The sequence below is a fragment of the Leuciscus leuciscus genome, assembly GCF_965113295.1.
Source record: "Leuciscus leuciscus genome assembly, chromosome: 5".
NCBI lineage: Eukaryota > Metazoa > Chordata > Actinopteri > Cypriniformes > Leuciscidae > Leuciscus > Leuciscus leuciscus.
Window position 1 is genome coordinate 26,065,305 of NC_138729.1, and position 26,315 is coordinate 26,091,619.

The 26,315-nt window shown below is 38.1% G+C and overlaps 2 protein-coding genes across 3 annotated transcripts in view; both read left to right on the plus strand.

The window, feature by feature from the left end:
* parp8 (poly (ADP-ribose) polymerase family, member 8) overlaps positions 1-26,315 on the plus strand; it is a 38,191-nt gene that overhangs the window by 8,790 nt on the left and 3,086 nt on the right. The window contains exons 4-21 of one of the 2 annotated variants that reach the window (XM_082168747.1): positions 4,892-4,981; positions 6,631-6,701; positions 6,812-6,880; positions 10,410-10,504; positions 12,494-12,554; positions 12,667-12,757; positions 16,380-16,446; positions 16,531-16,659; positions 17,842-18,430; positions 18,824-18,877; positions 19,232-19,327; positions 19,948-20,040; positions 20,128-20,253; positions 20,360-20,467; positions 21,089-21,156; positions 21,419-21,467; positions 21,793-21,905; positions 23,382-23,454. In XM_082168747.1, coding sequence (XP_082024873.1) covers positions 4,892-4,981; positions 6,631-6,701; positions 6,812-6,880; positions 10,410-10,504; positions 12,494-12,554; positions 12,667-12,757; positions 16,380-16,446; positions 16,531-16,659; positions 17,842-18,430; positions 18,824-18,877; positions 19,232-19,327; positions 19,948-20,040; positions 20,128-20,253; positions 20,360-20,467; positions 21,089-21,156; positions 21,419-21,467; positions 21,793-21,905; positions 23,382-23,454 — 2,042 coding nt within the window. The remainder of the gene's footprint in view (positions 1-4,891; positions 4,982-6,630; positions 6,702-6,811; positions 6,881-10,409; positions 10,505-12,493; positions 12,555-12,666; positions 12,758-16,379; positions 16,447-16,530; positions 16,660-17,841; positions 18,431-18,823; positions 18,878-19,231; positions 19,328-19,947; positions 20,041-20,127; positions 20,254-20,359; positions 20,468-21,088; positions 21,157-21,418; positions 21,468-21,792; positions 21,906-23,381; positions 23,455-26,315) is intronic. The other variant, XM_082168748.1, reaches the window with a different exon arrangement.
* Positions 1,407-26,309, plus strand: LOC309500127 (uncharacterized protein; the record flags this gene model as incomplete). The annotated part of the gene is made up of 4 exons (XM_082171692.1): positions 1,407-1,418; positions 1,990-2,218; positions 2,417-3,435; positions 24,249-26,309. 3 exons carry the CDS (start codon positions 1,407-1,409, stop codon positions 3,214-3,216), a joined length of 1,041 nt encoding a protein of 346 aa, XP_082027818.1. The 3' UTR covers positions 3,217-3,435; positions 24,249-26,309.

The following is a 26,315-nucleotide window of genomic DNA, read 5'->3' on the forward strand; positions in this document are numbered from 1 at the left end:
GATATTCAAATTTGCCTTGTAACTCACGCTGGAACATCAGTGCTTTAGACAAATGATTCTTCAAATTGGACAGATTGTTCCAAGAAATGCCATAGACTTTTAATGAAGGATGGACATAGGCCATATCTAGGGACCAGAATATCATAGGCCCTGTTTACACCTGGTATTAAGATGCGTTTTGTTAGATCGTATCAAAAGTAGATGAGGCAGACACATATGCGTTTACACATCAGTCTCTTTTGTCCACTTTCGACCACTCCTGTCCTGATTTCCTCGAGGAAAGGTTCTATGGGCGGGTAAATGTATGGGCTTTTTCAGATCTTTCAACCTAATGGACAAAATAAGCTTGTGCAGTTTACATATGAACGCGACTGGTAGGGGTGGGTGAAAAAATTGATTCTTAGATGCACCGTGATGCAGACGTGGATGATTCTGAATCAAATCACAAATGTCAAAAATCAATTTTCTAAATGTTAATTGATAATGTAATGTTGGCAGAAAGCAAAAGGCTCCTGGACATTCTGTGGCGTGCAGCTGTGCGCATAACAGAGATGCATGATGGTTGAGCGAGAAATCTGACCGGAACCCTCTGCATTAAAAATTTTGCGTAACTTTGGCTTTATGAAGTTGAAGGGAAAAAGGACCTGGATAAGAGCCGCACTTTATGCAAGTAGGGCTCCAGACTGCGACCAAATGGGCGACAAGAGGTTGCACTGGTGTGACCACCACGCTGTCCAATTGATAAGAGCTGCAACTTCTGTTACAGACGAGAAACATCAAATGGCAAACTAAACAAAAGTGAAACGAAACTGCGCTATTCGTTTGAGCTGCGCTGCGCATACCGTTTAGCGCAACGCGAGCTCAGAACAGGTTTACTTGTGGGCCGATCTCAATCACGCGACACTGTTATTACACAGCGCTGGGAGATCTAGTGAGAAAGTGTTTGAATTCAACGCAGAATTAATAATATCGCAGCGAGATCTAATTGGAAGCATTCAAATTCAGCGCAGAATTCTGTTATAAACCACACGTCAGATCAACCAGGACAACCTTAAAAGCTTTCACCCAACTCGGAAAAGGCAAAGTGAATTACAAACTCTATCGCAACATTTATTGCCAAATCACTTCCATTTGTTTAATTAATAAAATATATTGGAAGTAAATTCATTATGGATCATTACAAATACTTTCTTTTAAAAGTACCAAGTACACAGTGAGAAAAAAGAAAATCTGTATAGAAAAAAAAGATGCATCCGCTTTATCATCGCATCGCAGCCCTCTGAATCGTAATCGAATCAAATCGTGAGGTACCTAGAGATTCCCACCCCTATCGACTGGAGACGACGGAAAAACATACAGAGAGCAGAGAGTAGCTTTCGTTTCTGCTATAATTTCCGCAAAAGATCATGACGAATGCGGTGAGTGCGTTAGAATCAGGAATGGTGCGAGAATATTGTGCTAGGTATATTTTTCATCTTCAAACCAAACTTGACAAAGTTTAAATCCCATCTGACTTGCATGTTTCACATAATGTTTATGCATTAGGTCAGTAGGCGTAGAGCAGGCGGTCTGAGCGTCTACACTACGTAAGCAATCCTGTCGAATTCGTTTTCGACTACCTCTAGAAATGGTCGAAAGTGGACCCCTCTGTCCTCCTTTTCTTCGCTAACCGAGGAAGAAGTATCTACACTTCTCCTCTCCAGTCACCCTACCACCTGCACGCTTGACCCCATCCCCTCACACCTTCTACAAGCCATCTCTCCCACACTTCTACCATCACTCACACACATCATCAACTCATCCCTCCACACTGGCACCTTCCCTACAGCATTCAAGCAGGCTCGGGTTACTCCACTGCTCAAAAAACCAACGCTAAACACATCATTGGTAGAGAATTACAGACCTATCTCTCTCCTACCATTCATTGCGAAGACACTTGAAAGAGCTGTCTTCAACCAACTAACATCCTCCTTGTCTCTAAACAACCAGCTGGATGTCAACCAATCTGGCTTCAAGAAAGGACATTCAACTGAGACTGCATTACTGTCAGTCACAGAAGCCCTACGGATCGCAAAAGCTGCTTCCAAATCTTCAGTCCTCATTCTCCTGGATCTGTCTGCTGCCTTCGACACGGTGAATCATCAGATCCTTCTGTCCACCCTCTCATCACTGGGCATCACAGGAACTTCACTCCACTGGTTTGAGTCCTATCTCACAGGTAGGTCCTTCAAGGTCGCATGGAGAGGCGAGGTATCCAGAGCACATCAGCTGACCACAGGGGTTCCCCAGGGTTCAGTTCTTGGTCCCCTCCTCTTCTCCATCTACACCACATCACTGGGACACATCATACAGGCACACGGTTTTTCCTACCACTGCTATGCTGATGACACACAGCTCTTCCTCTCCTTTCAACCAGATGATCCCACAGTAGCTGCACGGGTCTCAAGCTGTCTGGCGGACATCTCCACATGGATGAAGGAACACCACCTGCAGCTCAACCTGGCAAAGACTGAGCTTCTCGTCCTCCCTGCCAATCCGTCTCTACAGCACGACTTCACCATCCAGCTAGAGTCATCATTAATCACCCCATCAAGATCGGTCAGAAATCTTGGAGTAACGTTTGATGACCAGCTGACCTTCACAGATCACATTTCAAAGACAGCTCGATCATGCAGGTTTGCACTGCACAACATCAGGAAGATCAGGCCTTTCCTAACTGAGCATGCAACACAACTTATCGTCCAGGCCCTGGTCATCTCTAGGCTTGACTACTGCAATGCCCTTCTGGCTGGACTCCCAGCATGTGCGACCAAACCCCTACAGATGATCCAGAATGCTGCAGCTCGTCTTGTCTTCAACGAGCCCAAGAGGGCCCACGTCACTCCTCTGTTCATCTCTCTGCACTGGCTACCTCTAGCTGCTCGCATCAAGTTCAAGGCACTGACGCTTGCTTACAGAACTATCACAGGCTCAGCTCCCTCCTACTTTCACTCACTCCTACGAGTCTACATCCCTACCAGACACCTACGATCGGTCAACGAGCGACGTCTCGTGGTTCCATCACAGAAAGCCACAAAATCACTTTCCAGAACATTCTCATTTACAGTTCCATGCTGGTGGAACGCTCTCCCCACCCTCATCCGGAATGCAGAATCCCTGACAACATTCAAAAAACAGCTGAAAACCAATCTCTTCCGTGAGCACTTAACCTTATAAAAAAAAAAAAAAAAAAAAAAAAAAATCCTTTCCCTTTGAAACATCACTTATCAGGCTTATGCTACTCTGAATAATACCAGAACTTCGTATTTTGAGCACTTCCTGCGTTGTTGTTGCTTTTGCCTCTTTATGATGACTCGCTGAACTTAGTCCTAATTTGTAAGTCGCTTTGGATAAGGGCGTCTGCTAAATGACTAAATGTAAATGTAAAATGTAAATGTGGACAAGCCCAAAACGTTTTAGACCCCGTTTACACATGTATTTAGCTTCGTCCACTTGTGATCCGATCAACCAAAATGCATCTAATACCATGTGTAAACTGGACAATAGAGACTTGTGGGTGGACTCTATTTGGACCAGTCTGGAACCATTCAGGAGACCCTCATAGAACATTATAACAACACCCTGCCAAGCACCCACAACACTGTGGCAGTCCACTTTTCTGTTAAAATATTAAAAAAATTGTTCAAATTTCATATACTCCGTATATAACTGGTCTGATAGGAAAGATGACACTGAATCTACTCTGTACTGGGAACTGATACCACTGATAAAAATAAACCAGCTGAACTGCATCATTCTCAGCTTCAGTGTGATGAAGTGCTCTACCGCAGCTGCTTTATACTCCTAAGACTTTTCCCATTGTCTCTTTTCCATCACATAATTATAATGGCACAGTACATTCAAGTGAGCAACTGTTTTTTTTCATTGTCTTATCAGCCGTAATAACACAACACAATGTTAAAGTACAGTGGGTTAAATGGGTATAGTGATTACAATGAATTTTTACTTTTAGGTAGCTGGTTTTGAGCAGTTGCCTTGTGCAATCTATATTCAGTTTGACTTAGCCTACTAATTTCATTTTGTTGTGAAGCTGTGGCATTGCTCTAAGTCTAAGATCGACATTTGATGTTTTGATACAACACACAAGAGTTGTCCCCAAAATCTAAAATCTAAAAGATGCAGACCTCCCTTTTTGAAGGACTTAGTCTAGCCTGATTCACAGCATAGTGGCAGAGAGTCAGCTTTGCATAAGAATGAGGAATTTGCTTGGCACAATTTTAGGCAACATTGCCAAAAAAATGCCATGGGAAGTGTTAACCTGAAAATAGTGGATTGTCCAGAAACTGTAGAATAAGCACATAGCTCAATTCACTCACATTTGGAGCTTTTCTATTAATTATGTATAAGCTGCAGTTTTTTTTTTTTTTTTTTTTTTTTTTTTTCACTCATTGGTAGGTTGATTACATTGTTAGTTCTTCTTCAGGTCTTCAGTATTATTGGTGTTTCAATAGCACCTGCTGGTAACACTTTACAGTAAGGTTTCATTAGTTAACATTAATTAACTAACTACTTTAGTTAACATGAACTAAAAATGAACAGTACTTCTACAGCATTTATTAATATTAGTTAATGTTAATACATGTTAAAACATTTACTAATATATTATGGAAATCAAATGTTGTATTTGTTAACATTAGTTGAAACATTGTGAATTATCATGAACAAACAATGAATAGCTGGATTTTTATTAACTAACATTAACAAAGATGAATAAATACAGTAACAAATGTATTGCTCATTGTTAGTTCATGTTAGTTATTACATTAACTAATGTTAACAAATGAAACCTTATTGTAAAGTTTTACCCACCTGTTTGTTTTTGTCATTACAGATAACACATATGTGTCTAACTCTGAAAACGATGATGAAGTGTTAGTCACCAGGGATCCAATACCAGTAATTTTCAATAGAATTGCAACAGGTAAGATATCTTATCATCTGGATAGTGAATCATAAAACAGCTGCAGCTACTGAAAACCAATGAAAAAGTTGAACGAACAGACATTTTAAAGTCCAAAGGAAACCAGCAGCCTTCTAGATTCAGAGTGTACTTCACAGAAATATTTCAGTGGTTTTCAACTTTGGTCAAGGCCGTTTTGGCTGAATATTTTTACTCCAACCCTGAACTAGCGCCCATGCCATGATTCCACCACCTACTACGTGATCAGATTTTTTGGAGTTAGCTAAGAGTTTGATCCTTTATGTCTGCCAATAATGAGGGTCAGTAGACCGATCATTACAGAAAAAATACTGTGGCAGTAGCATATACAGTGATGGTGTCAGATGGTAGCACCATGATACTTTGATAATATGGTACTGAATGATCACCATATGGCATTTACATTGGACTCAAAGCCACCTCAGATAATAGCCATGGTATACACTAACACTACCGTTCAAAAGTGTGGGGTCTGTATAATTTTATGTTTTTGAAAGAAGTTTCTGATGCTCATGCTGCATGTATTTGATTTTGATAAGAAATAGAGTTGTGTTTCTGTTAAAAAACTGTTAAAAACAGCTATTTTAAATATGTAATATATTTCAAAATAGTACTGTTTTTAACAGTTTTAATCTCCATTTTTAAAAATATATATTTATTTTTAATAATTTAATGCTTCCTTGCTGAATAAATTATTGACAGTATGTATATAAAAAATATATATTAACTCTAAACTGTTGAACTGTATGTCCAAAAAAAAAAAAAAAAAAACTTTGTAATGCAGTGGAATTATTATTAATTTTTTTTAAGGATAATCATCCTATTATTACAGTATTCACATAGTGTTAGCCAGTCCCTCTCTGTTTTTAGAGCTCTTTGATTACACTGGCAGTAATCCTGGAAATAAATTATCCTGGAGTTGTACTGCATGTCTTCTGCTCCTATTTTTAGGACCGACCAAGACGTGCCAAAACAAAGTGGCAAAACAGCAGCAATCTTCGCTGATTTCCTCCAGCAGTTAGTTAGATGCTTAATAGAAGCTTATCCTGCACACCTAATATTTTTCCAGTCCAAAACTTTAAGTCTTGACATCTTCTGACACAGTACATTACAACTAATGAGCCTGTACATTCTGCTGATCTCTGCACACTTTGTCAGTTTTAAAATGTTTTCTGACTTAGACCACTGCATAAACAATGCAGTCATAAAGAAATTCAAGTACCACTACAGTGGTCAAGACCTCACGGTTGTCTTAACAGTATTTTAGGCAGTATGTTATCCCAGCTTTTGCAGATTTGTGATTGTGAGCAGTGATACTTCTAAAATCGTAGGTTTTTGTGGTTTGGAACTGTAGTGGAATTAACAAAAACAACTAGCCTTGTAGTAAGATCTACAGTAATTTAGTTGAAACAATTGTTTTGCTATCACCATGCACATCATATGATCTGCACAAAACAGGTTAGGAAGTTAGATGAGTGTGCTGGTTGGATATTCTGGACATGATCAGGCCTGTCACAGAAATTATGCCATAATGGTCTTTTTCATAAAAACTGAAGATTGTTTATTGTTCCATCTGACATTCTTAGTTCACAATATCATGTCATACTCACACATCTGTGCATTTACTTTAGAAATACGCATAAATAATGATGGCACCAGCTGTCTGTCTATTAAATCAAAACTTCAAACTGAAAAAAACTCGGTAAGACTGTATTTTTTTTTACCTTTATTATAAAATATGTTTTAATTTCAAATGTCAGGAACAACAATGAATCGCTTGTATTGTGACTTATGCTTTTGAAATCTCTCCAGTGCCATTATGCTATAGAGGAGGATTCAGAGGGTGACAATGATTCTGAGGAGTTCTACTATGTTGGACAGGTAAGTTCAGCTGAGTCAATACATTTGATGTACATAACATTTCTATCTGTGTATTATGAGTGGTCTTATCCACTAACCACCCACAATTCAGCTTTGCCATCTCAGAATTACTTTAAAGAATAAATTACTTTTTTTATTTTAATTTTTTTATTTATTGAACATTTTCCAACTTTAGCTGAATGCACAACAAAAATGGGGCCATTTATCCTAGGCCACTTAAAGGGTATAAAAAAGGTAATCAAGGTAAATAAATAAATGTCAATATAAGGTAATCAAGTAAAAATGATATAAAAACGTGATATCTATAACTGCAGTACTTTACAATTCCAAAACCATTATGTACTCACTTAAGGCACATGAATGGAAAATCCCTTCCACAGAATAGTTGACAATTCTGGTTTATTGATATAGGGCTTCCACACACTATAAAACTGGTTTGGCTGACCATTAACTAAATAAGTTAAATATTCCAGCAGAATTAGTTTCATCAAAATCTTGTGCCAACCCGATATAGTCGGAGTCTTGTCACTTATCCACCTCAGTAATATGGTTTTCCTAGCTGCAAAAGTAAGAAGATTATACAATGTTTTTTTCTTTTGATAAAATCAAAGCTGTATTAGACTCACCAAGGATTAAAAATAAAGGATCCATTACCAACTCCTTATCAAAGATATTGAATTATTCAGTATAATTATTAATTATATTGAATTAAGTTTCAGTTTCATTTCAGAAACTGTCTTGGCCCAATATATTTGTAACTGACTGCATGACCAAAGACAGCGAGAGAGAGTACCAATTTGTGTTTTGCACTTAAGGCATAGCAGTGAAAGGGTATTGTTAAATGCATGTCTACGGTTTGGTCAAATATGCATCCTATGGACAGTTTTGAACTGTATAGCCTTGGCACGATTACATACCGAAATAGATTTAGCATATTTCCAAATATCTGAAAATGATTGTTCAAGATCTGACCACGTAGAAGAGTTATCAAGAGCAACCCATTCACAAACATATCTTAGATGTGCAGACCATTGGTATAGCTTAATATTAGGCAAATCCAGTCCTCCCATCGACCCTGGTAGTTGTAGTGCAGAGAATTTCAGCCTTGGTTTGCTCTTGCTTGAGATAGAGGAACTGAGTCAGTTACATGTTTATAAAATATTAAAATAGAAAAGTTATTTTAAATTGTAATAATATTTCACAATTTTTATTGCCATCAAAAGGCAAAATTTCAGAGTAAGTTTTTAAGTTTCAGATAAACAAGGTCCTGTTTCCCATGTGGACCTCAACTTCACATGGTCACTGCAACTAAACTTCCTAAGGTCTTACAGCTTTAAAACGAGCTTCAAACCTGCAGCACCTGGGGCTTAAGACTTTTCATTTCATGGTAAATTTACTTAAAGTAGTTTGCAGCTCATATAAAACACTTTTTGACTCTCTTTAACTGTTAATGATTAGTCCCTCACTCTTCTGAGAATGTTTCCATCATGAGAATGAATGTTACTTTGCACACACAGCTTGTGCTTAAATTAATCATGTGACCGATGACCATCCACTGGAGCAAATCCATAAAGCTGGAGTCAGTGAGTGAGTGAGCTTTGTGCCCTGTGAGGACCAGTCCGGAGGTGATGAAGATTCATGCACTAATGCCTGTGTCGGGCAGTGAATGCTCGCTGGCTCTTGCTCACTGTAATGTGGCAATTTTGCAATCCTTTGCTGTTCTGATGATCTCAAAGCCTTCGGGAGACTCTTCCATGCCACATGCTGGCATATTCTCTCTGAACTTCAGAACAGCTGGTGAATTTACTTGATCTCTGTTGTGCAGAATATCTAAAAAGACTAAGGGCCCTATCTTGCACCCAGCGCAATTGACTTTGTACACCGACGCATGTATCATTCCTATTTTGCACCCACGCACAGCGGACTTTTCCCTCCACAGACGCACGCCGGTAAACTTGGGAATGAACTTGCGCTCCCGGGGGCGGTGCAGCGAAAAGATGAGGCGTGTTTCGGCGCAAACGTTCCCTGATGCTATTTTGCAGGTTTAGAAAACAATTCCGCCACTGACCAGGAAAAACCTAGTCTAAAGTCAGTGGCGCGTTGCGCATGTTATTCATATGCTGTTTTAAGGGCGCATGCTTGGCCATAATCAATGTAGCGTGTGCTGCACTTTGATTCTCTCATCTACTCAGAAGCAGCAGTTTTCATTTTTGCAAATCATACATTATTACAAGGAAAAATATTAACACACGAGGGAACATCTTGTTGTGTCCATGAAGATGTGTAAAATAGGCATAAATCTAGCTTACACATTTACCCAAATTATTATACGCCTGTTTAACCGAAGTTAATTTGGGTGTGTTTCTCCATCCCCAATGTCACTTCTCTGTGTTTTACGGCCCTGACGAGAACATCGGTCTCCTCGGCTGTGAACCGCTCCTGGCGTGCGCCTGGCAAATCCGCCGTTATAATAGCAGTCCGTCATGGAACAAGCGCGCCTGCTCTTAAAGGGAATGTGAGATGTCGCTCTGGTTGGTTTATTTCACGTTACGCCCAAACCACACCTATTAATAATGAAGCTACTTCAGACCAACCCATTTTAGATTTACGTCGGGCGCAAGAGTCATTTATCCCGCCGGTATAATAGCAACAGCGCCCAAGACCCGCCCACAAAGTTACTTGCGTTTCAGATGGTTAAAATAGGGCCCTAAATGTCATTAATCATTTATATCCACCAAACTAAAGCATGATCAATGTACATAATATTGGCCATATTTCTTTCATTTTTATGTAAAGACTTTCCAGGCTTAAAGATGTTTCAGGCTTAATAATGGCAAGTTTCCCTACAGAATTTACATTTGTCTTCCATTGGTCTTCCCGCCCCCAATCTCACACCATTGGTTGAGTTGGTGTGACTGTGATGGGCAAGTCGATGCTCAAACAAGCAGATAAATACTTTTTAGATATTCAAAGAAAACAAAAAATATTCCACTTTTAAGATACTTAGTAGTTAAGGGCAGCTATTCTAAACCTGTCATTCATATATTGCCTGTTCAGAATCACATTCCTGTTAATCCTGTTAACTTTGTGCAGCATATCCACCAACTAGGTTTGAATAAATATTATGATTACCCTTGGATCTCTTGAGAAATAGGGTCTTTTAATCAGTTCAGTGATGCATTAGAAAAAGGATGATGGAAAATAAAACTAATCAGAGCTAAAAATCAAATAGTCTAAAGTCATTTTCTTTCACAAGAAATCCAGACAGTTTATTTAGGACACAGTCTAAAGAGACTGATCTTATAATAGAGTAAACTAAGTGTATGATGTGTATTGATTGTTAAGAGAGTGCAGAGCCACAGTCATCAACAGTGATTGATGTCTAGAAGCTTGTTTGAAGTGTTCTGGATCTTATGCTGATTAAAAACTCACTGACTGTTTATACATTTTTGAATAAATACTCAGGTGCTGCTGTCTGTAACCCTGGGCTCTGTGTATCATCCTTTGACCTGTGTGTTTATGTGGGCAGGTAAATTATGATGGAGAGCTTCACAAACACCCCCAGCTGGAGGCTGATTTGGCAGCCGTGAGGGACTTATATGGCCATCATGCAGTATCTCTCAGGTAACTGGCCATTCATTTTTTTTCTTGATGTTGATGTGAGAACTTAAAACTTTAGCAAAATAGAAACTTGGGGGTAAAAAAATCAATCAATGTGAAGTAGCATTATGTCAGTAAATGTGCAAACATGTCATCAGCTCAGAAAAAAAGTTTTGGAATTGTGACTTCCTTCCTGAACTCTCCTCCACCACCAGTGAAGTGTTTTATGGGAAACAACACCTTGAGCAATCGTTCTTTAGTTTTCTGGCACAGTTAACCCACTCAAGGACGTCCTCTGCCTGAGCCAGGTCCCATAACCCTCAGGTGGCCATTTCTCCAATCTGTCATTTGGGGAAATGCTCTGTGATAAACTGAAGGACGGTCTGTGAGAGTCTGAGTGGATTCTGTTTGATTACAGGGCTGTAATGATGTAATTATTGCTGTGGTGTTTATCCTGACGTAGAGGCTTGCTTTTACCTAATCTGCTCTGCAATCAGCAAATTTATAGCAAGATGTAACACATTTGAAACTGGTGCTGTTAAGAATGCTGTGGACAACAGCAAAACATGTACATGCTCGTGTTTGTGCTTAATAACTCGGATGAAAAAAGAACTCATGACAGATTGTCAACACGAACGTGATTCACCCCGCAAAATCTGCCAATCTGAATGGTGTTTCATGCGGCGACAGCTATTAAAAGCTTCGTCCTTGAAAGTTTATCTTGTCAAGCTGCTTTTGATAACAGCAGACCGTCAAATGAAAGAACAGCATAAAAGACTCTATTCATAGCAGCAGAAGTGCGCGTTTTATATCCTGTCTAGTGTGTGATCCTTGGGATGCATTTGCCCTGAGTCATGGACAGAAAACCATTTTGAGTATTTATTCAATGTTCTGCTTGAAAAATGACCTGGGCCGTTTTTGCCGCAGTCTCTATGAGTGGGTTCAGAGAGGCCCCTTTTAATAATTCCAGGGCACATCCCACTAAATGCTTTTGCCTATTCGTTGAAGTAGAATTAATTGAAAATGCAAACCTGCTTTAATGGTCATCGTATAACGTGTTTGGTAAAACACTTCTTAAATGATTCCTTAATCTTCCTCTGAATTTCTTTTACCTTAGTAAATGTGTAATTTTGTGTGTTTACATGTGTCGGAACATGAGTGTGTGTTTATATGCTGTATGCAAGCTGTTGCATAGACAGATCAAAGAGGATTATTCTTTTCTCAAACCTCTTGCTTTTGAGGCACAGCGGCTGCATTTGGGAGTGAGGTGTAACCATGGTAACAGTTAGCCCAGAGCAACGCTACAAACTCATCACAATGCTTTTATGAGAAATAAATGCTTTGAGAGAAGTGGAGCAGCAGAGCTGGAGCATCAAGCTGCATCCCTTCAACATCAAGTGTACCTGCGTACTCATTTAAGAAATAATTTCATCTGGTTTTATATTTTATTCTGCGATCTTTCTTAATAAATCTTTTTCTAATATTAAATAAAAATTTTATGAACGATAACAACATGCTTTATTCCCAAGAAAACAAAGTTATTTTGAATAAAATGTAATTACTTGCTCTTCATCTGAGATGACTTTCCTTTTTCCACTTTGTCACAGGGTATTGGATGATGACCAGTAGCCAAATTGCTTAGAAATTGTGTTAGAAAATTTGCATTCAACCTCCTTGATAAAAAAACAGTCATGTCTTTCTTTATCCCAACCTATTTAAAATAGTGTGCAAATGACAGTTTGTGTAAATTTTTCCAGTAAAATGTTTTGTAAGCCGTCTGTATAAACAAAGAGAACTGCTTCATCATGTCTAAATTTGTTGTGAATTCCCTTCAAATCCCTAAAAGCTTTGTCAACAACATATTTGGCTGAGTGATATATTCTTGTAATTTTCTAGTCTTAATGAGTATGTACTATAAAAGCTGCGGTAAACAAAGATTATAATCTCACTATCAGAAATTATTTTGTCCAAGATGAAATTAGGAATTATATATTTTTTCCATTCAAAATATAGGGAATATGGTGCAATTGATGATGTGGACATCGACCTACACATTGATGTCACTTTCCTCGATGTAAGTGTTATTGTTCAGTGTCTGACGATGACCATATAGTTTTTATTTATATATTTATTTTTGTGTGTGTCTGTTATACTATGTGAAACTGAAATGCAGCATTTGTTCATAGGAGGAGATTGCACTTGCCTGGGATGTGATCCGGAGTGAACCTGTTATTGTGCGGCTTCACTGCTCCCTCACACAATATCTGAATGGACCAGGTTAGAACACACACACACACACACCGAGTTGGGCAGCGTTGGACGCTTCAATGCTTTTTATACTGTGCAAACTTCACATTCTATTCCCAGATCCTAACCCTACCCCTAAACCTAACCCTTACCAAAAACAAAACAAAAACATAATTTAGTTTGATAATGTATGGAAATACTGGAACACACACACACATATACACAAAATAGCAACCAAACTTTGTTATAAAGTTATCTTATAAACATCTACTGCTTTGATTCCCAACCAGGGGTACTTAAATTTAGATTTAACATAGTTAAACTTATGAAACAGAAGTCATGATTTATTAAATAAAAAAATGCTGTTAAAAATTAGAATGAGTTAAAATAATTCATCTTGAGGTTAACATACATTCTCACATTCAGTTACTGTACTTAGTAAAGAAGAAAATGTTTGTACTTTTTTCAATTTGTGTGAATTACATTATATTTGCACATATAGAAAGACACCAAATAGAGGTAGATTTTTAGCAACAGTGATTAAACTTTGACATTTCAAAACTTTTTTCCATTCGGATATTCCTTATTCTATAAAGAAAATAAAGGGGTACTTGAGCCTTACAGATGGGGCTGGGAGGGTAAAGAAATGTTGAGAAACACTTAATTGAATTTACCCTAACCATAAATGCAGTTAACAACTCTTTAAGAAGATCATGCAAATCATTGTGCTGTTAACAACATTAGACAAGTTTGTTTGTTTGACTTTATTGTCTGTTCAGATTTCCTGGACAGAAATTAATCTTTGACACTTGCATAAAAAAAATACATCTTATCAGACAATACTGTACATCCACTTAAATACCACATAACAAAGCTCATGGAACACACATTTGTCCCTATTAAAAACGTGCATAAAATGAGTATATAAATATATAAAAGTAAATAGTACCTCAATTAAGAATTTGGTTTAAAACCGTCACCGCCAATGGAACAAATTATCTTTTATATATGTTCTTTTTAGCCAGTGGTATACGCAGCCTGCACCCCGAAGGGAGGGCCTCAAAACAGGAGTGGAGGGGATGGGTTTGGTTTGAATTGCCTTTTTTTTCCATAAAGTGTGAAAACAGCTCTTGCAATGTACTTTGTTTCTGGCCGGTGATCTTATTTGCTTTGTAAATTACTTGTATTACTTTATTTTTCTGTCTCATTACTAAATTGCCATATCACGAAACAATGTTATGGGCCCTATTTTAACGATCTGAAACGCAAGTGTCAAGCGCAAAGCGCAAGTAACTTTGTGGGCGGGTCTCGGGCGCTGTTTCTATTTTCCCGGCGGGATAAATGACTCTTGCGCCTGGCGCAAATCTAAAATGGGTTGGTCTGAAGTAGCTTCATTATTCATAGGTGTGGTTTGGGCGTAACGTGAAATAAACCAGTCAGAGCGACATCTCACATTCCCTTTAAGAGCAGGCGCGCTTGTTCTAAAGCGGATTCCTATTATAACGGCGGATTTGCCATGAGCGGTTCACAGCCGAGGAGACCGACGTTCTCGTCAGGGACATTGGGGATGGAGAAACCCACCCAAATGAACTTCGGTTAAACAGGCATATGATAATTTGGGTAAATGTGTAAGCTAGATATATGCTTTTATAATAAATTGTCTGTCTGTCTATCTGTCTATCTGTCTATCTGTCTATCTATCTATCTATCTATCTATCTATCTATCTATCTATCTATCTATCTATCGTAATAATGTATGATTTGCAAAAATGAAAACTGCTGCTTCTGTGTAGATGAGAGAATCAAAGTGCGCGTTGTGCACACGCTACATTGATTATGGCCAAGCATGCGCCCTTAAAATAGCATATGAATAACATGCGCAACGCGCCACTGACTTTAAACAATTTTTTCCTGGTTAGTGGCGCAATTGTTTTCTAAACCTGCAAAATAGCATGAAGGAACGTTTGCGCCGGAACACGCCTCCTCTTTGCGCTGAACCGCCCCCGAGAGCGCAAGTGTATTTCCTAACTTACCGACGTGCGTCTGAGGAGGGAAAAGTCTGCTTTGCGCGGGTGCAAAATAGGAATGATACATGCGTCGCTGTACAAAGTCAGTTGCACTGGGTGCAAGATAGGGCCCCAAATGTTAAAATACTTTAGATCATCGAACCAAACAATGGTTAGGACCCTCCTATCGTTACTAAAATGTCTTCAATTTCTGAGTAAACTTAAAACGCTGTCTTGTTTTCTTATGTATATGGTCCACATTTTCCTGGAATGAGAATTTGAAACTTGCTCTACCTTTACATCTTTTATAATAACTTGTGTATATAAAATGCTAGCCGTACCTGTCCTATTTTGATTCCCACAGCATAATTCCTTTGTCTTCTCAATGTTCAATTGTAGATGACTGTGATCAAACCATTGTAAAAGACTTTTAATATACTCAAAATTAGTTAAACACGTGTTGAATTCGTGTCCGTTTGGCAAGAAATTAAAACCAAGTCATCAGCTTATTTGATTGAAGTGAAATCATCCTTGTTACATTGAAGTTCATTTATATAAACAAAGAAAAGCAGAGGTGATAATACACATCCCTGTGGTAAGCCTGAATTTAAGACTATACAATCAGATGAGATTCTGTTAAAGGGATACTTTACCGTTTTTTCATATTAAACTATGTTATTCCCTTAACTAAGACGAGTTGATACATACCTCTATCGTCTCAGTGCGTGCACTAAATCCCTCTGTCTTGCGGCGAAACTTTGTTAGCCCAGTTCATTTAATATGGGCCAAGCAGAGAAGATACCAAACACCTCCACGTTTTCCCTATTTAAATACAGTTACTCGCGAAGTGTAACTCGACCTAGGACGGTGACACAAAACAAAACGTTGCGCTTTTCTAAGCGTGTAAAATGGATAACTATTTTGTATGGCGGAATACCATAGCAAGTGCTTGTAAGCACTTCGACTTGGCGCAGTAATATCTTCACTCGTGGAAAAATCCTCTCACCGGCCCCCGCTCCCTCTAGTGAAGATATACTACACTTCGCGAGTAACTGTATTTAAATAGGGAAAACGTGGAGGTGTTTGGTAGCTTCTCTGCTTGGCCCATATTAAATGAACTGGGCTAACAAAGTTTCGCCGCAAGACAGAGGGATTTAGTGCACGCACTGAGACGATAGAGGTATGTATCAACTCGTCTTAGTTAAGGGAATAACATAGTTTAATATGAAAAAACGGTAAAGTATCCCTTTAACACAGACTTGTTTGGCACACTTACCTTGTTAGATTGGGTTTTTGTTGTTTCTTTTGAATAAATACTATGAATTGTTCTTGTTGGTGAGAGTGTGTGCCCTTACGTCTCTGTTGATTGTAGAGTTGTTTAAAATTGCTTGACTCAAGAACATGGCTACTTCAGTTCAGATTGCAAGAGAAAGAGAGAAAAGTTACTTGGACATGGCTGTAATGCCTGCTCTTGTTCTCCTGCCAAGATATTACTCATCATAAGTGGCTCATTTCAGAGTGACCTTCTGTTCCAGTGTTTTTAAAAACCTCTCAAATGCTTTGATGGCTAAATCAAACGTCTGTAGCAAACGGTTACATTATGTGGTACTTTGTTTTGCAAAACTAATTTCATGTCCCTTTTCCAGTTCCCACTGTTGATGTGTTTCAAGTTTCTTCAAAAGACAGATTTGGACTTGGACATCAGTTGAAAAAGTAAGAAAATCCTAGATTTTTTTTTTTTTGTGTTATATCGGGTTTTCTAGGTCCGTTTAACTTGAGTGTGCTTTCTCTTGGCAGAATAATGCAAACCTTTGTCACACAGCAGTGGAAGTGTCAGAGCAAAGATAAACTCATCAACCCACACGGCAAAAAGCAAACAGAGAAGAAGGTGAAGTCTCCCCTGCACATTTTTTCAACGCTACGCAGGTAAGAAAAAAAGTCAGTCAGCTACACCGATACTGGACAATCCTGAGTTTATTATCCCTCTTTGAAGCGCTTTTAAACCCAGGACTAAAGGCCTGTTCACCAAGAAAATTGGTTGGTTCTGGTGAACAATATTGAATTAACCTCACACAGTAAAGCGCACATGTTTACAGCTCAAAAACTCTCTCTAGAACTTTTCTGTTCTTACGTATTGATGTTGTTGCTTTGTACATGCCATTACTTTGCCATCGCAGAAAATTTTTTCTGCGATGGCAAAGTAATGGCATGTACAAAGCAATAACATCAATACGAATCAAAAATCAAATTAGAATTGTTTTTATTTACATTAGACAGCTTTAACCTTACTCATAAACGTATTTGTGTACTGTTCTGTTTGACCATACTTCTACTGTAATGAAATATTAGAAAAATATGTGCCTTGCAAAAAGTGATTGTATAAGGCTTCTTTTTGAATAAGCCTCAATGGAGAAATATGTTTTTGCCCTCTGTTGTACTGGAGAAAATGTATTTGCCAATCAGCAATTCACTATTGTGAATTTGGTAAACATTTATCCATATATTTAGGCTGCATTTATGTATTCAGGACCAGCATTTACTTTTTTGCCAGCAAGTGTGTTAGCTTCATGGTCTTTGAGTTCATCAGACCAGCTTGAGTCTGAGACATAATGGTCAATGAATGGTTATCAGACTGTAGGAACAATTCACACAAATGTTTCATTGAACTGGAAAGACTCCAAGGTGGCAAGCAGTTTTGAACAAAATCAAATAGATTTTGAGAATGTGGCAGTGGATTCACAATTTTTGCTTGTCATAAAGAGGATATCTTACCTGAATGCGTTACTACATGTGGATTTTTTATGAATAATAAAATGAAACAGAAATGAAAATCAAGATGATGCAGAAAACTGAACAGCAATTTGTCAGCATTGGCTAATTCTTTGTATCTCATTAACTGAGGCATGACCTACTATAGTTCATCAGCGGAAGAAATGCGCATTCCCTTTGCGAACTATGCAGACCTCAACATGAAAAATAAAATTGGTGTGAATCAGCCAATAAAGCATTCTGAAATGTGCAGGATTTGCACAAGCATAATTGCACAACATCTTTTTTGTTCCATAATTCCTGTAGTGTGATTAATGTGCTGTGCTTGTGCAAACTCAGATCCCCCAGCTACCCTCCTCCTGGCTGTGTGAAGAGCAAAAAGAAGCTCAAACCCGAGCAGGATGGCGTGTCAAAATCCCACCGTCTGTTACGGCGAACATGCTCCAGCACAGTGAAGCCAGAACTGGACGGCTGTGTCGGCAAGTCGCACAAGCTTTTGGGTCACTCCCTTTCCAGTGACCCGCGGATGGAGCAACATCAGCCCCTCAAGCAGCCCCACCGGCTGCTGCCAAGGCCCTGCTCGACCGCTGTGAAACCAGAGGACTGCCCGCCACTGCGGCCTCATAAACTGTCGCCGCGGTCGAGCGTGGCCGAGCCTCGCTGCGAACATGCTGCTGGCAGTAGCGATGGCGGTGCTTTAAAGCCTCACCGGCTCCTGGGCCGCTCCTGCTCGGGCAGTGTGCGGACTGAAGAGCTGGACGGCCTGAAGCACCACCACCGTCTGCTCAGCAGGTCCTACTCCAGCAGCACCAAGATGGGCGACAAGAAAAGCGACATCTTTAAAGAGCCTGTCACCGAGAGCAGACGCCTCTCCCTTACCTCAGGGCTAATCGGCATCCTGGCCCCATCACTATCTTCCACACCTCAGGTAATGATGCTTGGGATTGCATCTTATGAACATACTTCCTTGAGGTTACATATTTAGGATTTGCCTAATTTGATTGCCTGTTCGGTTCGGCTTTGGTCAGAGATACGAGAGTGTTTTGGATATGAAAGAATTATTTAACAGAATATCTATACAGCAAAAATAAGAGTGAACACAAATTCACTGTGAATTGCTCCGACCAGGCAGAGATGAGTGAATTGAACAGGCCAAGGAGAGAGAGATCTATAAAAAAAAATCTTGCAGAGAGATAAATTTAATATTTGAGACATTTTGTCCCACAATGGAATGTTTGACTTGAGACATTGAAAACAACTTTGTGTGTTTAGCTAACAAAATTTAGAGAGACTTAAAACTATTTTTCTGTGTCTTGAGTAGCCAAACAACGGAGCCAAATCCATTCCAGTCAGAGACAGAGGCTTCCTTGTTCAGGTAAAAATAAATATCTTCACTTCCCCCATTGCCTTATTTCATTAATCAAACAGTATTTTACAGTCTAATAGTCTTTTACTTGCAAATATATGCAACATCCTCTTTCTGAAGCAACCTGTGCTTGAGGGCATGTGGTTGGTTGAGGTAGTTGACATTTTTTAGTCATTAGTATTCTTGTAAACAAGACTGAATCAAATGTTCCAAACATGATGAAAATATAAAAATTTTGGATGAACTGTCCTGCTTGTTCGGGTAGAGCTCTTGTGGTAGCCACTAATGCTGTCATACTGTTAATAGAGGAGGCAAATGTTACTGAATGGTTGCTACATGTGTTTACTTGACTTATAATTGCAGACTATGGAGTATGCAGAACAGCGTATCCCTGTACTGAATGAGTTCTGTGTGGTCTGCGATGAACCTCATGTGTTCCAAAATGGACCAATGCTCAGAGTAAGTCTGTTTGCTCTACAAGTAATCTTGGATTGGTTAATGGTGTGAATGAATCATTTAAGGCACCTGCGATTTCTCTTATATTTACTCCTGAGTATTTAAAAGTATATACTTCCTTTCAGAAATGTGGGGTTTGTAAGATTTTCCAATGTTTTCTAAAGTTTTCCAAGACAGGCTAAAAACAGTTTTATTATAATATTTTATTTGAAATGGAAATCTTTTGTAACATCATAAATGTCTTCGCTGTCACTTTTGATCAATTTAATGCATCCTTGCAGAGTTAAAGTCTTAATTCTTTCAAAAAAAGCAAACTTGAACTTGAACACAGCCTGTGTTATTTTCTATATTTCATATTAGACAGCCTCTGTTTATGTTTAAAATAGAAAGAGATTATTTTAACTTGAAAAGATTTAGAAATGATCCTCATACCATATTATGCCTTCATGTCACAATCAAAGATGTTTTTCTTTTCTTTCTTTTTTCATATTTTTGTGCCATATTATTTTGCGGATAGTTGTCAAACTAAAAGTGAGCCAATTTATGTTACATGTGATTATATTAATCCAGGATTAATACTATAATTTACTGTTCTAATGAGCTTGTTTATATGTGTCCTGCAGCCCACAGTGTGTGAGAGAGAGTTGTGTGTATTCGCCTTCCAAACTCTAGGGGTCATGAATGAGGCTGCTGATGAGATTGCCACTGGTGCTCAGGTAAACAATCAAACACAAAATTCATACAGTCATTCTGTACAGAACCTTCTAACCAAATGGCTTAACAATCTCTGTTTGTGACAACAGGTTGTAGACCTACTGGTCTCCATGTGCCGATCTGCACTGGAGTCTCCGAGAAAAGTTGTCATTTTTGAGCCATATCCCTCTGTGGTGGATCCCAATGACTCACAAGCACTTGCCTTCAACCCCAGGGTACTTAAAACACTTAGAGCGTTTAGCTTTACCTTACCCCGTCTTTTTTGTGTAATTTTGCTACTCATGAAGGAATATTACATTGAGTGTCTGGGTTCTTCTTCAGAAAAAGGACTATGACCGAGTGATGAGAGCACTTGACAGTATCACCTCTATCAGAGAAATGACCCAGGTATCGACCAGACATTTACGACAGGAGAATGTTTGTTCTAAGGTTGTTACATTGTTTTTAAGTCTGTCAATCAATTAAAATCTAACTATTTTAATGACATTAAAATATATAATATATAGAATGTTATGTATGCTATGTTATAAATAATGAATGTATTTTTATAATAATTTAATATACTCATTTGTTACCACTTTATTTTACAGTGTCCTTGTTTCACATTACATGTAGTTGCTATAGCAATAACTATAAATTATGCATGATTATTACATGCAACTAACCCTAAACCAAACCCTAAAGTAATTACTGTACATGTAGTTAATTAATATTACTTAGTACTTAAATGTATAATTACAAAACCTTAAAATAAAGTGTAGCCAATCTTTTTTTTTTTTTTTTTTATTTTTTTTTTTTTTTTTTACAATTTAATATACTATAACATTTTATAAATGTATACTGTATATAAAAGTATTTATATACTTTTTACGGCAATAGTAAAAACAAATGTTCTGCAAAATATTATATTTAACAGATTGAATTTACAGCCCTAGATGTTTAAATCACTGTATCTTTTATAGCATAAGTCTTCAGAGAAATCAGCTGGTGCTTTGATTCCTAATGGAGGAGCATTTTGACATTTTAATTGTTGCTGTTTCTTCTGCACAGGCTCCATATCTGGAGATAAAGAGACAAATGGACAAGCACGATCCTTTGGCTCACCCACTACTGCAGTGGTATGACTGAATGACACTTCAATCATTATCTACTCCGCTCCTGCATTTTAATGATGTGTAAATGTGACAGTCAGCTCTCATAACAGCTCTAATTACATAGTCATGGATAATGTGTGCATCCATCTTTGTTGCACCTTGGACAGTCAGTATGATCATGTGACATATAATCACGCATATACAGTATTTAAATGCATCTACAGTCCTGCAGCGGAGGGTTTCAAACCTAATGGAGTATCTGGTTGATAAATCTATTTTTTTACAGGGTGATATCCAGTAACAGATCACACATAGTGAAGCTTCCTGTTACTAGAGTAAGTCTTGTATCTATCTTGAGCATTTGTTATGATTTCCATAAATGTTTCTGCAAATGCCACAAGAATGTGAAAATGTCTCTGATCTAGGTTAAGATCATCTGGGTTAGACGCATAATGATTAATCTTTCATTGAATTGCTGGCATTACCTCCCTAAGAGAGAACCATGACTCTTTTAGAAGCCATCTTTCAGTTCTTCTGTATTTTTGAAGAGAGTTTTAAATTCACAGTCACTGTGAAACTTTTCAAAGTTTTAAGCAGAGAAAATGATTTAGGCTTAGCGTCTCAAGTATATGTTCTTATATCTTGTTTCTATCACAACAGCAACTGAAGTTCATGCACACACCCCATCAGTTCCTCCTGCTCAGCAGTCCGCCAGCCAAAGAATCCAACTTTAGAACTGCCAAAGGCCTCTTTGGGAGTACCTTTGCTTTTCAGTAAGTTCCATTTTAAACACCTAAGAAACTGAGCCATTTTTATCCTTAAATCAAATTTGACCCACAGCATTACAAATTCATAAATTCAAGATTAGGGTACAACAGGGCATAAGTAAAATGTGTTTTAGCTGTTCCCAAAGTATATTATAACATCTGTCTTGCTGGAGCTCTTGGCAGTTTTGTTTGCAATGTGAATCAGGCAGTCTGAATGGTCTGTGGGTGTGCTGAACAAATGTTGTAGCCACAAGCCAGGTTTGCACTGTAACCTACTGTATCAGAAAAGACAATTTCTCACTTTATATTTTTCATGGCTTTGTGATTGTCCTCTAATATTAAATATACTAAATCGCAATAAGAGGAAGTCGGTTCCAGCTGTCGTAACTAGTTCAGTTGCGATTCAGCTGTGCAGCAAACTATATGTAAGGAATAATTGACGACGGGACATTGAATTATTCTAAAATAATGCACACCCAAGGTGGTAATGCGGCCACGGCGAGAAACGAGTTATGCGTTATTTATTTTCGAATAATTCAATGAACCTCATTGAGTCAATTATTCGGGGTTACCACACCTCAAGACATTGTTCAGATGTTGTATTTCAAGACATTTGTCAGGTTTTCATCCTTAAAACGCTCTTGTTTGTAGGACTAATTTCTTACTCCTCTCATCCCACGCCTCCGTTGCTAATTCCAAAACGTAATTTTAGAGCTAGTAATAGAGGCTTGAGCCATTGATAGCAGAGAGAGAATTAAGCGTGTGTGAATTACCTGAGTCTGTACGTCTCTCAACAGTGTTCGGCACCAGCGTCTCTACTAATAGCGAAACTGTAAGTTTATCTGCTTCAAGAACAGCGCCGTTATTACCTCGCTAGTGAGAAATGTCATGTAGCTTTTAAGTTGCTAAACTATTTTACTGATAAAATCGTCAGAGCAGCGCTGACAACACGTTTCTGTGCGAGTGTGTGTCCGTACTTACTGTGTGTGTGAGTTTGAATGGGAGAGAGATATGTGAAAGAGTATGTGCTTTTCGTATTTAATAAAGCGTAATTTTGTGACAAAAAACATGGAAATAATTTGTCATTTGTATACAATTTTTTACTATATTTATTTGCTTGGTCAGGGTCATAGTGGGTTTTGGTTCTTTTGCTGTTGTAGGCTGTAAGGACCTTTGAAATAACTGAAATTATTTGGCGAAGTGATATGGACATGTAAATACATCAGCCGTGCATTTCCCTGAAAATGATCGCACACCTGGCTTAGAACGTTCGTCAACCAATAAGATTCAAGCATATAACAGCCCCATAGATTTTTTGTGTCATAGAATAGGTTTCAAATCTGTCTTTTGCACAAATTTAAGTAAAACCACAACTGTACAGGTGTGAAGTTTCTTGCTGACTTGAGAACAGTAGTTGTTAATTTTTCAGTTTAAAAAAAGACAAACTGACTGGCTCTCTCTCTCTCTTTCTATCACTTTCAGTGGATCACACATAGAAAACTGGCACTCCATTTTGAGGAATGGTTTGGTTGTGGCATCAAACACAAGGCTTCAGGTACTCATTTCTAATTGTGATACAGATACAGTTTTTAATGTAATAAAACTTGGATGAAGTTTGGATGAAGCCAGTAGTTTTATTGTGGAAATATGATGTGATAGTATATTTATGCATAATGCATTATGTAAACATCTTAAAGGGATAGTTCACCCAAAAATGTAAATTCTGTCATTAATTACTCACCTTCATGTCGTTCTAAGGACTTTCGTTCATCTTCGGAACACAAATAATGATCTTTTTAATGAAATCTGTGAGCTTTCTGTCCCTCCTCTTACAGCTGCGCAACTACCACTTTGACGCTTCAAAACGTTCATAAAGAGATCAAATAATCCATATGAATTGAGTCAAAGTGGTAGTTGTGTAGCTGTCAATGGAGAGTACAGAACTGGCTCAGATTTAAAAAAATATTTTCATTTGTGTTCCGAAGATGAAAAAGTCTTACGGGTTTGGAACGACACAAAGTAAATTATGACAGAATTTTCATTTTTGGGTGTAAACATCTTTAAACATCTGAGCAGACCGATGTGCACTGACTTTTTTTTTTACACCACATCTCTTAATATATGCAAGGAAGAACTTAAAGGGATAGTTCACCCCAAAATTAAACCCTCACTTTCCCTCAAATTGTTCCAAACCTGTACAGGTTTCTTTCTTCTGTTGAACACAAAAAGAGATATTTTAAAGGAACTGTATGTAAGAAATGTATTTCAATTAATCATAAAATGGCCCTGATATGTCACTAGACATTTAGAAATCATGTTCATTTCAAATACTTATATCACTGACAACAGTAGTCCGGCCAGGATATTGTCATTTAAAAGTGAATTTGCAGCCCTCAACTGATGTTGATGTTGTCATGTTGTGTTTTGGCCTGATACTCCACACTCCACCTATCTACTAGTCACGAAGTCAGTAGTGTTTCGGCATCCGGGTTGCCAGCTCTGCTCTAGTTACCACAGCTGCAGCTACAAACGTGTCGGATAAAAAATGTCTAACGTTACGAAACCTAAAAGACCTCGTTATGAATCCGAAGTACGTCGTGACAAAGTCCGAAAAAAAACGTATTGTGTAGGACTCGTCACTTGCCATTGTAAGCTCCTTGTAGCAGCCTACGTTCCTGCTGGATCCTGCAGCCTAACTGGCAACCTCGAGTCAGGGGGGAGGGAGAGGGGATACACTGCTCTACAGTAATTTGAAAGTGATTGCAGTACAAGTTTTGGCCACAATCTTACATACAGTTCCTTTAAGGTAACCATACAGTTGATGGTAGCCATTGACTTCCATAGTATTTTTTTCCTACTATGGATTTCCATGGCTACCGTCAACTGTCTGGTTACCTTAAAATATCTCTTTTTGTGTTCAACAGAAGAAAGAAACCCATACAGGTTTGGAACAACTTGAGGTTGAGTAAATTGACAAAACTATCCCTTTAATAGTTGAATTTTTTGTAGTTTAATAATTTAATAGTGAATTTTCTGAACACTCTGTAAGAGGTTTATTTATTAGAAATGATTTATTATTTATTTATTATTTATTATCTGCAATGTCAGTTGTGTACGACAATGTTTTTCAATACTGGTTCTGGGGAGCCACTGCTCTGCACATTTTGTATGAAAATGTATTTTCTAATATTTCATTTTTCATTTCCTTATTAAAGACCTGGTTTAGATCATCAGCTCACTAGGTGCGGGTTCCATGAACTGAACCAAGGGTATGTCTCAATCAGCTCCCTAGTTCAGTAATCAGGGTACTGATCAGGGTGTCAGACATTTTAAGAGATTTCTCTATCGCAAAATCCTTCCAGTGCACTGAAACGCTGCTCCCTAAAAAGTCTCACAAGGCACTGTAAAATCTAGCGAGCATTGATGCTCACTATGCTCCCTTAACAGAAGTTCTAAAGCACAGAACATAAATCACAAGCCAACCCTAGTGAAAAAAACCTATACCAAAATGTATTTAAAAATACATTTATTTCATACGAAGTATACTACAAATCCATTAACATATTTATTGACATATCATTTTAGACTTACTGATATAAATATTATGATTAAACTTTATTTGGAGTTCTTCTTTATTGCACAATGCACATTTCTTAATACCAAGTCTAAAAGGTGTTTAATATCACTATTAGTAAGGATAGTATGAACTCTGTATAATTTCCGTCTTTAAATGTAAGATATTTAGGGCCTTGTCATACACTCGGCACAATGCGGCGCCAGCCGCGACGCAAGTGTTTTTTTTGCTAGTTTCAGCCTGACGCAGTTATCATTTTCACAATATGCGCCTATAGGCGGGTTCACAACCATTTAAACCATAGCAAAAGTGGATTCGGACATGCCCTAAGTGTTTTTGCGTTGTGCGCTTTAGACCATGCGTTTAGATTGTTAAAATAGGGCCCTTAAAGTGTAATAAACATGCATCGTTAGACAGGTAAAGAACATAATCTTGCTAACATTTATCATTTATTTATTTGTTTCACATATACAGTATGTAACAAGCTTTAAATAACATTAAAAAGTTCTGCTGTTGTTCAAAAATACCAGTTGTGATGTTGTACAATGAAAACATTGTCATGTCGCTGGAAATAGAGTCATCGGTGTCCCAATGTGTTGTGAGCCAGCGTCCTTTACTGTCCTTATCAGTGCCCGAATTCATGTACATGATATACTTGTTCACGACCTTTGAATTTAGGGAGCTGATTGAGACAGAAAAGAAAGACATACAAAATGTGCAGAGCGGTGTGTGGTGTGGTGTATGGAAACCGTATGAAGTTTCTGGTTAATTAAGCAGACATACTTCACCTTTTGAGAAAAGTAAAACATGGTTTGCATACTAAATCATTGCTTTATTTGCAG